The 14,500-nt window shown below is 48.1% G+C and overlaps 1 protein-coding gene across 1 annotated transcript in view; it reads right to left on the reverse strand.

Moving 5' to 3' along the window:
- The window catches only part of DDR2 (discoidin domain receptor tyrosine kinase 2), a 149,849-nt gene continuing 135,349 nt past the window's right edge, over positions 1 to 14,500 (reverse strand). The window contains exons 14-17 of the mRNA XM_038414608.2: positions 9,625 to 9,816; positions 8,455 to 8,689; positions 4,073 to 4,222; positions 1 to 2,211 (exon numbers count right to left, since the gene is read on the reverse strand). Of these exons, the coding sequence (XP_038270536.1) occupies positions 2,074 to 2,211; positions 4,073 to 4,222; positions 8,455 to 8,689; positions 9,625 to 9,816 (715 nt within the window). The 3' untranslated portion in view covers positions 1 to 2,073. The remainder of the gene's footprint in view (positions 2,212 to 4,072; positions 4,223 to 8,454; positions 8,690 to 9,624; positions 9,817 to 14,500) is intronic.

The following is a 14,500-nucleotide window of genomic DNA, read 5'->3' on the forward strand; positions in this document are numbered from 1 at the left end:
GAATATTGCTGTGATTTTTGGTGTAAGGGTCCATCTATCACAGAGGCAGGCTTGTCTGGGTGACAAGACATCCCTGAGTGCCCGAGCCACGTTAAGGCTGTTACAATGGTTGAGGAGTTCACACTTGTTACTTGGTTGATGAAATCTAAGTACGGAACATACAACCAGTTTGGGGTTCGTGCCTCGTTTCTTAACAGACTGCCCTGAGGTTGGCACCCATGTTCATGAGTCATTCCAGCCACTTTGGCAATTGGTACAACTGCAATTGTAAGTCTTGCTGGGTGGTGATAGCCAAGGTGGTTCTGATGCAAACAGAGCTGCTGTGTCGACATACCAGCTGCTGTCAGGATGAGTGAGGCAGCCAACTATTTCACACAGCTCATGTCCCTGCAATGGTTTGCCCTATCCATGCTAGGTTATAGTATACTAGAAACCGTGCTATGGGTTTGGGCATCTCAGGATGAGCATATCAGACCAACTGTGTTCTCTGCTGAATTTCAAGGGCTGATGTGTATGCAAACAACAGGCATCCCTGTAGAGAACAAAGGTGTATTCCATACTGTAAGAGTCTCACTTTCACACCCATTGCATCAGCAAGCCCCTTTGTGTACATTGACTGGAAACTGACAGAGCAAACAGGACCAGTAGGGACACTGCCCAAATCATTCATGCATGCAGCAGCCAAATCTAGGGGATGCCGGGGAGCACATTCATTCTCACAAAAGCTCCAACCATGGCTAAATTGGTCCCAAGTACTTTTGGCTGGAAATCCTGCCAGACCACAGCTGGGGGTCAGACCAAGCCCTAGAATAGAACATGACATGCCAAGAGAGCTTCTGTGTCAAGATGGGGTAGGTAGGAGAGGAGCTATCATTAGTGGTAACTCCAGGCATTATATTCACAACAAACAATGTTATCATGGTGCTCAAGGTTACTACAAGCAGGAGTGGGTGCTAGTGGCAGCCCTCGGTGCTGGCGGATGTCCAGAGTAGTGCAAGATCCTGTTCCTTTACTTATAAAAGCTCAAGAAGGTGAGGGGGGTTTATACATGGGGAGGGAACTGGGTGATTATGGCCATTACCCTTTGAAATTAAATGTTTGATCTAAAACATCTCTCTGATTCTCAGGAAATGCAGAGCTAGCACCTACCGCACTAATCTGGTAGCTGTAGGATTTCCCTACCTTGACAACATGAACAGCAGATACAGAATGCATTTCTCTAGGACATCAGGCCCTCTCAAGAGGCTGTGCCTGGGTCAAAGGAGGGCACTCTAGATGGGTGGCTTGTTATTACTCATTGGTCCTGCAGCAGATGCAGTAAACCATATGCTCCTCAGAAAGCAATGCCTCCATTGCAGTGGGACTGTTCACCTACCAAGCAGAATGCACATTCCAGCCCAGCAGCTGGCACATTGTACTACACAATGTGTTTGGGCTTTCTCCTGTCTAACGGGCTATAACCAAGCAAGGATGGGAGGAATCCTAACCAGGCGAATGCTAAATCCGTTGAGCCTGTCTGAAACCTAAAAGTGTCCAGACAGGTTCAGTTTTCACTTTGTAATTGCACAGCCCACTCTGCTTTAGTGGCAACTCCTGCATTACTGTGTTCCTCACTGGCATTCCCTGCACTAGGCACATCCCCCAACTACCCTCCTTTTACCAGGCACTTTCCTGGTGTGTACTCCCATCCACAGATGCATTTCCAGCACACGCTCCCTACACAAGGAGCCTCCTCATGGAGAACATGGACCTTACATTTCCCTTTCCAAAATGGGAAAACAGAATCCTCTTTGACTGAATCCACTGATAAACAGGAACATACCACATCTATCAGTAACCCTTGTTCATCCTTTGTCATTCCAGAGTTAGCTTGTCATATGAGCTATGGATTTGGTCTGATCTAGGCTTGGTTCCTTCTCACTTTTTTCTCTGCTAATGGTGATTGTTTAATGTGCAGTAGAAGAAGCACCACTGCCCAGGTTTTGTTGTGAGTCCAGGTGAAGTGGCTTCAGTTTTTACAGGTGGATCTTCTAGGGTGGGATGAGGACCAGGACGTGTGAAGGAAGCAAAGTGTCACTCTTCGCTGGCTGGTGGTTGGAGGAGGCGGTGAATTTCCTGGAAGGAGGGGCGATCTTTCGTGTCTCGTCTCCAGCAGCTGAGCATTAGCTTGTAGACAGGATCAGGGCAGAGGGCAGGCTGGGGAAGGTATGTCTTCAAAACAAGACAGACATTACAAAAGCAGAGAGTTAATGGCATACTTAGCCTGGAAGAAGAGCAAACTCACCCCAGGGAACTTGATTTCTCATTATGGAGGGGCTGGTGCCCCATTGTAGTAAAAGAAAGCCAAAGGTCCCACACACACACATGCTAACTTCACCAAACCTTAACCCAGCTGCCTGAAATCTTCATAAGATGTATGCAGCTGCAGCGACAAAGAGTTGGGCAGAAAATGGAATTTCCATTCTGCAGGAAATTCCAACATTTCAATATTTGTTTTCTTTCAAAATTGAAATAAAAGTCTAAATTTTCCACCGAATGGAAATTCCAAAACATCAAAATGTTTTTATTAAAATGAAATAATTTTACCTTATTGAATGTCAAAACAATATAAAATATTTAATATATTATATTTAATAGTAGATATATAATATTAATTTTAATATAATATAAAAGTCAAAACAGTAAAGTTGAAACAAAACATTTTGACATTATTGAAATTAAATGAGAAAGATGAAATGATTCACTTAGAGATTTTTCCAGTGAAATTTCATCAAAATCAAACACATTCCTGTGAAAAGTTCTGATTTTAATGAAACTGCATTTTCCAAAGGAAACCTATTAGTCAAAAAATTTTCAAACAACTCTAGCAACAAAGTTTCACCAAAAAGACGTTTGCTTAAAACTGCAGACAGGCTGAAACTGACTCTGATGGGTGTGAATCATGCTGAAAATACTCAGCAATTTATGTCATGCCAATGGGTGTTTCCATCGCCAAGCCATTGCAGTGCATGTTGGGTAGGAATGAAGCACACTGAATGCAGACAGAGCACATTAGCAGTGTGCCAGAATGCAGGATATGGAATTTGGGTATAATATACCTGACTAAGTGTCTAGTGATACATTGCTACTGTAGACTGTAAACAAGGGGCATATATTTTTGACAACGAGGGTGATTAATCAATGGAACAATTTACCAAGGGCTGTGGTGGACTCTCCACCACTGACCATTTTAAAATCAAGATGGGATGTTTTTTCTAAGAGATCTGCTCCAGGAATTACTGTGGGGAAGTTCTGTGGCCTGTGCTATACAGGAGATCAGACTAGACGATCAGAATGGTCCATTCTGGCCTTGGAATCTATGAAAAACTAGTGTGCCTGGCGGAGCAATGAAGTATAACTGCTCCCAGAAAAGGCACTTGGCAGTGCAGATTGCGATGGCTTTGAGAAGTCAGGAGCCAGGGGAGTTTCTATTGCCAACACAGGTGTAGCTCAGTCTAAGGGATCAGACGGGGGGAGCTGCCAAGGTTGTCTAGAAAATTTTGTTCTTGATTTTGAAAGTTATTGACGACATAACCCTGTGTGTGCTGGAAGTAGGGTGACCAGATGTCCAGATTTTACCAGGACTGTCCCAATATTAGGGGCTTTGTCTTCCCTAGGACCCTATTACCCCCCCCCCATCCTATCCCAATTTTTCACCCTTGCTTTCTGGTCACCCTAGCCTCTACGTTCCTCTACGTTTCTGGACATTCTCAAAGAACCTAGGCACAGAGAGGGCTCTGCAGGAACCAGCACTGGACATTTCCAAACTCTCCTTTTTCATCTTTAAAGTGAGACCGACCTTAAGGCTGAATTTTCAGCCTCTCTAACATTGCATTTCTGTTTACATTGGAAATTGAAAGTTTATGAAGCTCTTCCTTTAAAGGTTTTGATAGAAATTGCACTTTCAAGCTTAATTTATCCGTAACCAAGCTTTTCATGGGCTGGTTATGTTGAATGAGTACCTCCCCACCCCACCCTGAATTAATTATTTTCTGTCTCTTCCTCGGATGTATTTTCCCTCCACTTTTCCTACCTGCCGCCCCTGATCCCTGAAGAATTCTCCAGTATTCTCAATGACCTGTTCATCTGACAGCTGGGAATATGGCTGCTCTCGGCAAAAAGTGAAGGTTTCCCATAGTGTCACCCCAAAAGCCCAGACATCACTGGCTGTAGTGAATTTGCCCTATGGAAGAAAACAGAAATAGGAAGCTCAGGATTACAGATGCGTATGCTCGCACACGCACACATTCTCTCTCCCTCCCCACCCCCACAGCCAATCCCTCTTCTCTCATCTCAGCAAAAACATTCAGATGGCAACAACAGAAACCACTAGAGGCACCAAGACATGTTTCCAGATCTTGTTCACATTCAGATTTATTCATGATCTGTGTCATGCTGTCTGGTGTAGCCACAGGCACCACTTCGAAAGTGCTGGGGAGTGCTTAACCCCCCGGCTCTGCCCCAGGCCCTTCCCCCTCCCCACCCCTTCCCCGCAAGGCTCCACCCTTGCCCCACCTCTTCCCACCCAGTTCCGCCCCCTCCCCCAAGGACGGTGCATCCTCACTTCTCCCCCCTCCCTCCCTTCCTGAACACCACAAAACAGCTGTTTGCGGTGGGCAGGCGGCATAGCGGGAGATGGGGGGATGGGGGGAAGGCGCTGATCCACAGGGCCTGCTGGCAGGCGGAAGGTGCTGGTGGGGGGGGGAAGCTGATGGGGGGCTGCTGGTGGGTGCTCAGCAACCACCATATTTTTCCCCATGGGTGCGCCAACAGTTGAGAGTGCTGACCTCAGGGCAGACTATCAGAAAACAGGGCAGACACCCCGAACTGGTGGTTTGTTCCATAATTAGATTTCACCAAGCCAGTAACAAATGTGAACTCCTGGATCACTATCCCAATCTTACCATGGAATTACAGACTGTCCCCTTAGACTATCCTGTCTATCTTGCCACCCAAACTGAATTTTGTGATAAAAGGTCACGAACTTAAAATCCCACCACATCAGGTTTCTCCCAATCCCAAGAGGCCAGTCACTTACCCCAGATCAATTGGTAACCTGGATTTTACACCAAAGACAATGTTAGCAGTCTATTATATAGTAAACTAATTATAGGTTTCGCAAAAAGTAAAGGAGTACTTTTCATCGGATGCATCCGATGAAGTGAGCTGTAGCTCACGAAAGCTTATGCTCTAATAAATTTGTTAGTCTCTAAGGTGCCACAAGTACTCCTTTTCTTTTTGCGAATACAGACTAACACGGCTGCTACTCTGAAACCTGTAATTATAGGTTTATTAGCTAAGAAAAGGAAATGAGAGCGAAGAAGTTAAAGCAGGTAAAATATAATAACAGATGAGTCACAGTTTGTAACTCATCTCAATGGTAACAGAGATGTAGTAATCTGCCAATTTCCCAAAAATCTCTCAGGGCTACCTAGAATAACTCTGGGGATCTCTGTCTTCTCATTCAGTTATTCTGCCCTGTTAGAATCCAAACTATCCAGAGATAAAAGGATCTTTCTTTGAATCCATATTTATAGTTTCTTCACACCAGAAAGCAAGATCATAGAATCATACGACTGGAAGGGACCTTGAGAGGTCATCTAGTCCAGTCTCCTGCCCTCATGGCATGACTCAGTATTATCTAAACGATTCCTGACAGGTGTTTGTCTAACCTGCTCTTAAAAATCTCCAATGATGGAGACTCTACAACCTCCCTAAGCAAATTATTCCAGTGCTTAACCACCCTGACAGTTAGGAAGTTTTTCCTAATATCCAACCTAAACCGCTGTTGTTCCAATTTAAGATCATTGCTTCTTGTCCTATTCTCAGAGGTTAAGAAAAACAGCTTTTCTCCCTTCTCCTCATAACAATCTTTTACATACCTGAAAATTGTTATCATGTCCCCTCTCAGTCTTCTCTTCTCCAGACTAAACAAACCCAATTTTTTCAAACTTCCCTCATAGGTCATATTTTCTAGATGTTTAATCATTTTTGTCGCTCTTCTCTGGACTCTTTTCAGTTTGTCCACATCTTTCCTGAAATGTGGCTAACAGAGCCTGACACAATACTCCAGTTGAGGCCTAATCAGCACGGAGTAGAGTGGAAGAAGTACTTCTTGTGTCTTGCTTGCAAGATGATAGCATCTGTACCCATGTGGGCTTTTCCTCTGATGAGGATGACTGAAAAATGACTTAGCTTTTTGACCTCCAACCATCATGCATAATTTGCTTTGAAATTAAAGTCTGTTAAAGTCCTTAAATCCTTCATTAGCATTTCACAAGATTTCTTGGGTGGGTTATTTAGTCTCAGGATATATACCATGTAAATGTTTGCTTTTACATTATAACAGGAACAGATAAGTGCAAATGATACATGGAACATTCCACTAGTTTTCATTAAGTTTAAAATCTGAGGACACATTTAACACTTTGATCTACGAACACACAAGTGAACTGGCCTGGGGTTCTGACCTGAGCTGACACCTGGCTTGCCATCATCACAATCTGCATGTGGAACTCCTATTTGCAGAGGGAGAGAGAGCTTAGAGCACCTGTCTGACAGAATTACATTTTTCTCCAACTCTCAGCTCTTCCCTCCCTCTCCCTCTTTTCACAGATTTTTGGGCAAGAAGGGCCCATCATGACCCAACTCATCTGAGCTTCTGCATAGCACAGGTGAGAGAGATCCCTGCCTGGAGTTCAATAGCCTGTGACTGAGCTACAGCAGATCTTTTGGAATGAGACCCATTTACCACAGCCCTAGGTGAGCTGTTCTAGTGGTAAATCACCCATAGCATTAGAAATCACACCTTGTTTTGCTCCATGTCACATGAACTGGCATCTCTCTCCTGGTCCAGAGGTTTCAGCTCTCCAGGGCTGGTGGCATTAAATTGCTCGGGGAGGGCTCATGCTTTGTGACCCCACTCCCACCAGCAGCTCATCAGAGCCAGGGTCTGGCGAGCTTCAGGACATGTGTTTCGCCAGGCTTTCATTAACCTTTACAATGGGGAGTGTGCAGGAACTAGGAGGTGGGTCTGCTACAGTCTCTTGAATTGTACTCGTGTTGGCAAAGGGAGCCTTATGCACAGGTCTTAATAGACAGTAGTAGGGTCTTTGATTGGCTAGCTGCCCTACTGGTTAGCATCCATTCAGTCATAGGGTAGTGATAGGGGAGCTCAGACCCACCCACTCCACTAGTCTCTGACCCAGGGCCCTAGGAGGGTGAGCTGCATTGACCCAGGGGGTGGGGGGAGAGTGCAAGTTACCCTCCCTGGGGCCACTTTCTGCCACTGCTCCCTTTGCTTGTGATCCTGGGTAAAGAAAAAGAAAAAAGGAAGCTGAACTGTCAGCCCCAGCAGGGCTCAGCACACAGTCCTGTTATTTCGGGGAGGCGTCCCTTTTGGCAGGCACCGGCAGGGTAGGTCAGTACTCCTTCCCAGCTAGGCTGTCTCCAGTTGGAGGGGTGGAGCTAGCCAGGCCCAGCACTGTCCTTTATCCTCTTCCGTGTCAGTCTGGGATTTGTATACCCATCACATAGATAAACACAAGCACTGAATGAGAAATGCCAGGATCTGCCTGTCAGGCTGTGATAAATGAAGTGGGGCGTGGATGACAGAGAATGGACAGAGTGCAGTGCACTCCAGATCCCCTTCCCCCAGCACCCTCATACCTCCAACAGGCTATGGCGGGTGTAGATGCCTATTATCTTCCATTGCTTCTGGGTGACTAGAGAGGAGATCTGATTGGCTCCACATAGAATAGTCTCCACGCTTCCCAGGTAGCTGTCAGAGAGCCAAGGAGCGGGAGGGCTGGGCTTAAGTGGGAGGTGACCTCAAGTAATGAGCTCACTTGGCAAGGTCCTTGCTACAGGCAAAATGCCCCGCAGTAGGCAACCAGCTGCAGCACACGCATGGCAGCCCAAACAGTTAAAGTACCATCTAACTGCTGTAATTATCAAGCTAGGCCTTTAGCTGCACCCACTTATTGACAATACAAATCTACAGAAAAGCAACCCCACTCTCATTCAGATCTAAGCAACACACCAAGAGAAGATATTGCACATCTCTCACACAGGGTCCGAGACATGCTCCAGTCCTTCTGTAAAGAGACACTACGCTCATGGGATAGGCCCAGTCACAACTCCATCTTCCCCTTTTCTGCCCCCCACTGCAGTGCCTCCCCATGCTGGGACAGCTCAGATGTCACTAGATTACAGCAGCAATGGAGCGAATGCCCTGGACAACGCATGTAAACACAGAGCCCCCAATTCCATCCTGCCCCTTGATCAATCAGGAGATGGCTGCAGGCAGGGAGCACTGAAACCCTTTCCCCGTGATCACCCATTGCTACGGGAAGAGGCCAGCTCCCCACAATCTCTCTCACTGGTTCCCATGGCAGTTGCAATGTCTCCACTTACTAATAAAATACTTTCCCAGGACATCCAGCGAATAGGAAGCACGGCCCGCCCCTGGATTCGGTAGTAGTCTCCACTGTACAGGTTCCTGCTCATGCCGAAGTCTGCTATCTTGATGGTGTAGTTCTTACCCACCAAGCAGTTGCGTGTGGCCAGGTCCCGATGCACAAAATTCAGAGAGGACAGGTACTTCATGCCAGAGGCAATTTGAGTGGCCATGAACTTCAGGTCAGTGTAGCTGTGGAGACAGGGAAGGCCAAAGGAGGGGTGAGGCTGCTGAGCAGGCCTTGAGCCACCTGGGTGTGATGTCACCTAACCAGGAGCAGTTGGACCTCATCCTCGGCAACTCAGAGAAACCTACCCTTGTACGATGCAAACCCTGGGGCAACAATCTGGACACCAACAGCCTACAGCAGAAGCTCCCATGGTAACTGATGGATGTATCATGTAGTGCAGGCCCTGGCTAGATACTGCTGGAAGGGCCAGTCAGGGAAGGAGTGCTCCTACAATATGTCACTGGCATGGCAGTAAGAAATGAACATGGCATGGATGGCAGAGTGGCCTGGCCAGATTCCTACAGAGCAGCAGCTCCTGCTTGTCCAAGCCCAGCTACCCAAAGGTTTGGCACATCCCCAAAACAGGGCAACAACACAAAATGCTGGAGACACCAGGAGGAGCCCAAGAAATGACAATGAAATAGGCATTTCCTCCTGCTTGTGCTTTCACTACCTCTACCTGGTCACACTCACTTTCCCTACCCCCACCCAGCCGCCCCCCACTCTGTCTCATCCGCATGCAGTCCCCCTGCTCTCCTTACCTCCACCCAGACTCACCATCCCCCCACCTCCTCTCACTGTCCCAGTCTGGTCACACCTGCCTCCCTTTCCCCACACCCAACCACACCCACTTTGCCCCCACACCTATCTAGCAACACCATTACTCCTCACCAAGTTGCACCCATTCTCACAACCCCACTCCCACCCAGCCACACCTGCTCTCGTGACCCCTCTCCCACCCATCACACCTGCTCTCCCTGGCCCTACCCAGTCATATCCTCCCCTTTCTGCATCCTCCATGAAGTCCCATATGCTCTTGGCCTTCTGCCCCATCATGCTCTGAGAGTGGTAGGGTCCTGTGTAGCTGAGGAGCCCCATGCAAGAGTGGAAGGGCTACCTGACAATGGGTCCATTGCTGGCAGGGGGGACCTGGGGCTCGTGGCGGGATAGGAACTGGTTGAGGTCTCCGTTCTCCATGTACTCGGTAATCATACAGAGAGGGTCGTCAGTGATGCACACTGCCAGCAGCCGGATGATATTGGGGTCCTTGAGCCGTGACATGATCTTAATCTCTTTCAGAAAGTCATTCCTTTCAGAAACAAAACCACACAGACACACGTTGGCCCACAGGGACAGCTACATGACATGTGGGCATACATGGACAACCCCAGAGACACAGACCCACAGGGATAGATGGACAGAGCCAAAACATGCTGGGCACTGGAGTTAATGATACAATGTACAACAGGGGAAAGTACCACAGAGAGCAATTTGCACAGCAAAGTACACTAATACTAGTGACAGATGTTAATGGGAAGATATTGCTGAGCCATTGCCACATAGAATCATAGAATATCAGGATTGGAAGGGACCTCAGGAGATCTTCTAATCCAACTCCCTGCTCAAAGCAGGACCAATCCCCAATTTTTGCCCCAGATCCCTAATAGGCCCCCTCAAGGATTGAACTCACACCTTGGATTTAGCAGGCCAATGCACAAACCACTGAGCTATCCCTTCCTTCAGGGCCTGGGAGCTCCATCTGGAGCAGCAATTGGTGGTGCATACTCAGGGACCTTCCCATGCAAGCTGGTTATTCACAGAATGTACTCATGGCTCAGGTCAGAGGTGGTAACAAATGGCACATAGGCAACTTGCTCTTCCCAGAAACCTCAGCTAAAGCATTATGGTTCTGACACCAAAAGGCAGCTCTCTCAGGCTGGTGTCTCTTGTGGACTATCCTGGAGTCTCACTAACTAGCACTCTGTTCCCTGTTCCTGCCTCAGTCCCTGGGGTTTACACCTGGGAAACCACTTAGGCCTGGCTGCTCCCCTAGGATCACATGGGCCTGGAAGATGACCTGGCCTTTATTCCCCAACCCCAACCCCACCCCTTCAGGCGGCTGCTCTGCAACACAAAGGAAGATCTATAAGGTTTGGCTGCCCATTGGACAAAGAAGAGTGCTCTGACCTCCACAGCCCCTCCATGGCTGCCACTGGACAGGTTCTGCATGGGTCCCATCAGTAAGGCTAAGACTGAGTCATGAGTATTTTTGGTAAAAGTCATGGACAGGTCACAGGCAATAAATAAAAATTCATGGCCCGTGATCTGTCCATGACTTTTACCCAAAATACCCGTGACTAAATCTCTACTTCTGGGGCCCTGCTGCTCCAGGGGGCCCCTGATGGGGGCGGGGGGAGTGGCTTGCTCCAGTGCTGGGGGTTGACAGCCCCTCAGCAGCTGCTCCCAGGGACTGCTCTCTGGATGGCCTCTGGGCACCCCTGGGGCCACTGCTCCAGCCACCCCGGGACCACTGCTGCTTGGGCGGTCCCCAGGGCACCCCCAGGACCACTGCTCGGGCGTTTCCCAGAGCCAGCCACACAGGTCTCTGTTCCAGCAGTCCCCAGAGCCAGCTGCCCAGGGCTGCCCTGAAATCAGCCACACCAACCACTGTGGAAGTCATGGAGGTCCCCAAAAGTCACAGAGTCCGTGACTTCTTGGACCTCCATGAAAGAATCGCAGCCGAACTCATCAGTTCCATGAGCCAAGCACTAGGAAGCCAGCCTGATCTGCGGCATATCTCCCAACATTTGCAAGGGCTGAAGTGGGACAGGTGCTGCCCCCTGGGGGTTGAGAGCAAGCCTGCCTCCTACTTACCCCACAGTGGTGGCTCCTCTCCTGCAGGGCTTGTTGGATTCAGCTCCCTATGATAGGCATTGTGACCTGGTTCCTGGCACGCAGGGTCACCATGCCACTCACTCGTATGTGGCCTGGCCCCTCAATGAGGCGGGGAGCCAAGCCCAGCTAGACCTGTGGGACGGGAGCTGCTTTAGCTGGGGCTGGAGGGTCACAGCAGGACAGTCTTGTGAAACCTGGAACTGCTGGGAGGTCTGCTGCAGAGCATTCTGGTACAGCTACACTGAGAGGTGTAATCCCCAGGTTGGGGAGGTGTACACATGCTAGCTCTGCTCAAGCTCATTCACTAAGAGATAGCCATATGGCCACAGCAGTACACGCAGTGCTTGAGATAGCCATCCTCAATCCTAGCCATATACTCAGGAAGCTAGCTTGAGCTACCATCCATGCTGCCATGGCAACATTGCTACTAACACGCTAGCATGTAGCTGTCTATCTGAGCTGGGAATTTCACCTCCAGCTGCTGTGTATATGTGCTCTGAGAGCCCTCGTGATCCAAAATAACTCATTGCACAACGGAAGTGCCTGGGCCAGCAAACCTGTCTGGGTCCTAGGAACGAAAGGTACAAAGATGGGAAGAAGAGAGGCTAGCCTCACTAAGGAGGCAGAGTTAAGGTTATGTCGGTGTCTTAACTGGGCATTTCCAGACTTCGAAGTGTTTGGGAGCTTATGAAGTTTCACCTTAACTGCAAATATCCTGGAGTTATATTTTAAAAAGTCTCTTGATTTTATTAACTACAACATTCTTGTGTTTTCCCCTTAGTTGCTGATCCATGTTCTCAACCTTAAGTTCAGCTTCACAGAGTTTTGGTCTAGGTATGCATGCAGCAAGGACCTCACATTGCATGACCTCAGATTTTTGTCTGTTATTTGTAACACACACCTGTGGCTGCCTAGAACTACTTGGCTTTCCCTGTGTTGAAGCCCATGACTACTTGGATTTCATGGCAACAATGGGGGCAGCACTCAGGTCCACCTGCTGTAAATGCATAGCCCCCTACCACTTGAGCTAAAGGAGACTCTCCAGTTGCTGTATAAGGCCTCTGACAGGTCTGACTGCAAACTGAGCAGTCCTGATTCTAAAGTAGAAGGCAGTGGTGACAGCCGCATACTAGTCAGATAAATAATAAATAATAATAATAAAAGTTCCTCTCTTTCCCATGCGGTTGAATAGTCCTTCTTTGGTGAATACTTTCAACCCAATACCATACAGGACTCGCTGTAGTGAATAAGGTCATTGGTCTCCGTCAGGTGACAGATGCCACTCAGAAGTGCCCCCATCCCAGACACATAGCCAAGGATGCCATGAGCCACTCAGCCCCCCTCCCCCACGACTGAGGGCGGGGGGGGCGGGGCCTGTGAACTGCTTGGAGCTTGGCCTAACCTGACCAAACTGTGCTTTTTGGCACTGAGAGCAGAGCCTATTGCTGAGGGTGGCGGGGCTCTTGGTAGAAGCCCAGTGGGGTGGACTGAACATGTGTAGTGTTTTAATAAAACCTGCAAATGTTGAACCATGGACAGCTAGGGAATAGCAGAGATGGGGGACCAGAGTCAGGAGCTGGGTGCAGAGAGGCAGGTGGGGCACCGACCCAGAAGTGGGTGTAACAGGAATGATTGATGCTCATAACCATGTAATCAAGTACCAGAGGGGTAGCCATGTTAGTCTGTATCCACAAAAACAATGAGTCCGGTGGCACCTTAAAGACTAACAGATTTATTTGGGCATAAGTTTTCGTGGGTAAAAAACGCCACTTCTTCAGATGCTTGGAGTGAAAATTATAGATGCAGGTATAAATATACTGAAATATGAGGAGAAATTCTAACCTAGTGAGGAGGGCTTTAAACTAGGTTCACTGGGGATGGTGACCTAAGCCCAGAGGTAAGTGGGGGAGTGCGATACCAGGAGGAAACACAAGGAGGAGGGTATAAGACGGGAAGCTTCCTGATTCATACTGAGAAAGGGCAATCAGCTAGTTTTCTTAGGTGCAGGTACACGAATGTAAGAAGCCTGGGAAACAAGCAGGAAGAATTGGAAGTCCTGGCACAATCAAGGAACTATGATGTGATTGGAACAACAGAAACTTGGGTGGGGCAGTTCACATGACTGGAGCTCTGTCATGGACAGGTATAAACTGTTCAGGAAGGACAGGTACAGGAGGAAAGGTGGAGGAGTTGCATTGTATGTAAGAGAGCTGTATGATTGCTCAGAGCTCCAGTTTGAAACTGGACAAAAGCCTGTTGAGAGTCTTTGGGTTAAGTTTAGAGGCAAGAACAACAAGGGTGATGTCGTGGTGGACGTGTGCTATAGACCACCAGATCATAAGGATGAGGTAGACGAGGCTTTCTTCAGACAACTAATTGAAGTCTCCAGATCACAGGACCTGGTTCTAATGGAGGACTTCAATCACCCTGACATCTGCTGGGAGAGCAATACAGCAGTGCACAGACAATCCAGGAAGTTTTTGGAGAGGTTTCAGAGTAGCAGCCATGTTAGTCTGTATTCGCAAAAAGAAAAGGAGTACTTGTGGCACCTTAAAGACTAAAAAATTTATTTGAGCATAAGCTTTTGTGAGCTACAGCTCACTTCATCGGATGCATTCCGATGAAGTGAGCTGTAGCTCATGAAAGCTTATGCTCAAATACATTTGTTAGTCTCTAAGGTGCCACAAGTACTCCTTTTCTTTTTTTGGAGAGTGTTGGGGACAACTTCCTGGTACAAGAGCTGGAAGAACCGACTACAGGCTGTGCTCCTCATGACCTGCTGCTCACAAACAGGGAAGAATTGGTAGGGGAAATAGAATTGGGTGGCAACCTAGGCAGCAGTGACCATGAGATGGTTGAGGTCAGGATTCTGACAAAAGGAAGAAAGGAGAGTAGCAAAATATGGACCCTGGACTTTAGAAAAGCAGACTCCCTTAGGGAACTGATGGGCAGGATCCCCTGGGATGCTAATATGAGGGGGAAAGGAGTCCAGGAGAGCTGGCTGTATTTTAAAGAAGCCTTATTGAGGGCACAGGAACAAGCCATCCCGAAGTGCAGAAAGAATAGCAAATATGGCAGGCAACCAGCTTGGCTTAGCA

This window comes from Dermochelys coriacea, chromosome 8 (genome assembly GCF_009764565.3).
Source record: "Dermochelys coriacea isolate rDerCor1 chromosome 8, rDerCor1.pri.v4, whole genome shotgun sequence".
In the NCBI taxonomy this organism is placed as follows: domain Eukaryota; kingdom Metazoa; phylum Chordata; order Testudines; family Dermochelyidae; genus Dermochelys; species Dermochelys coriacea.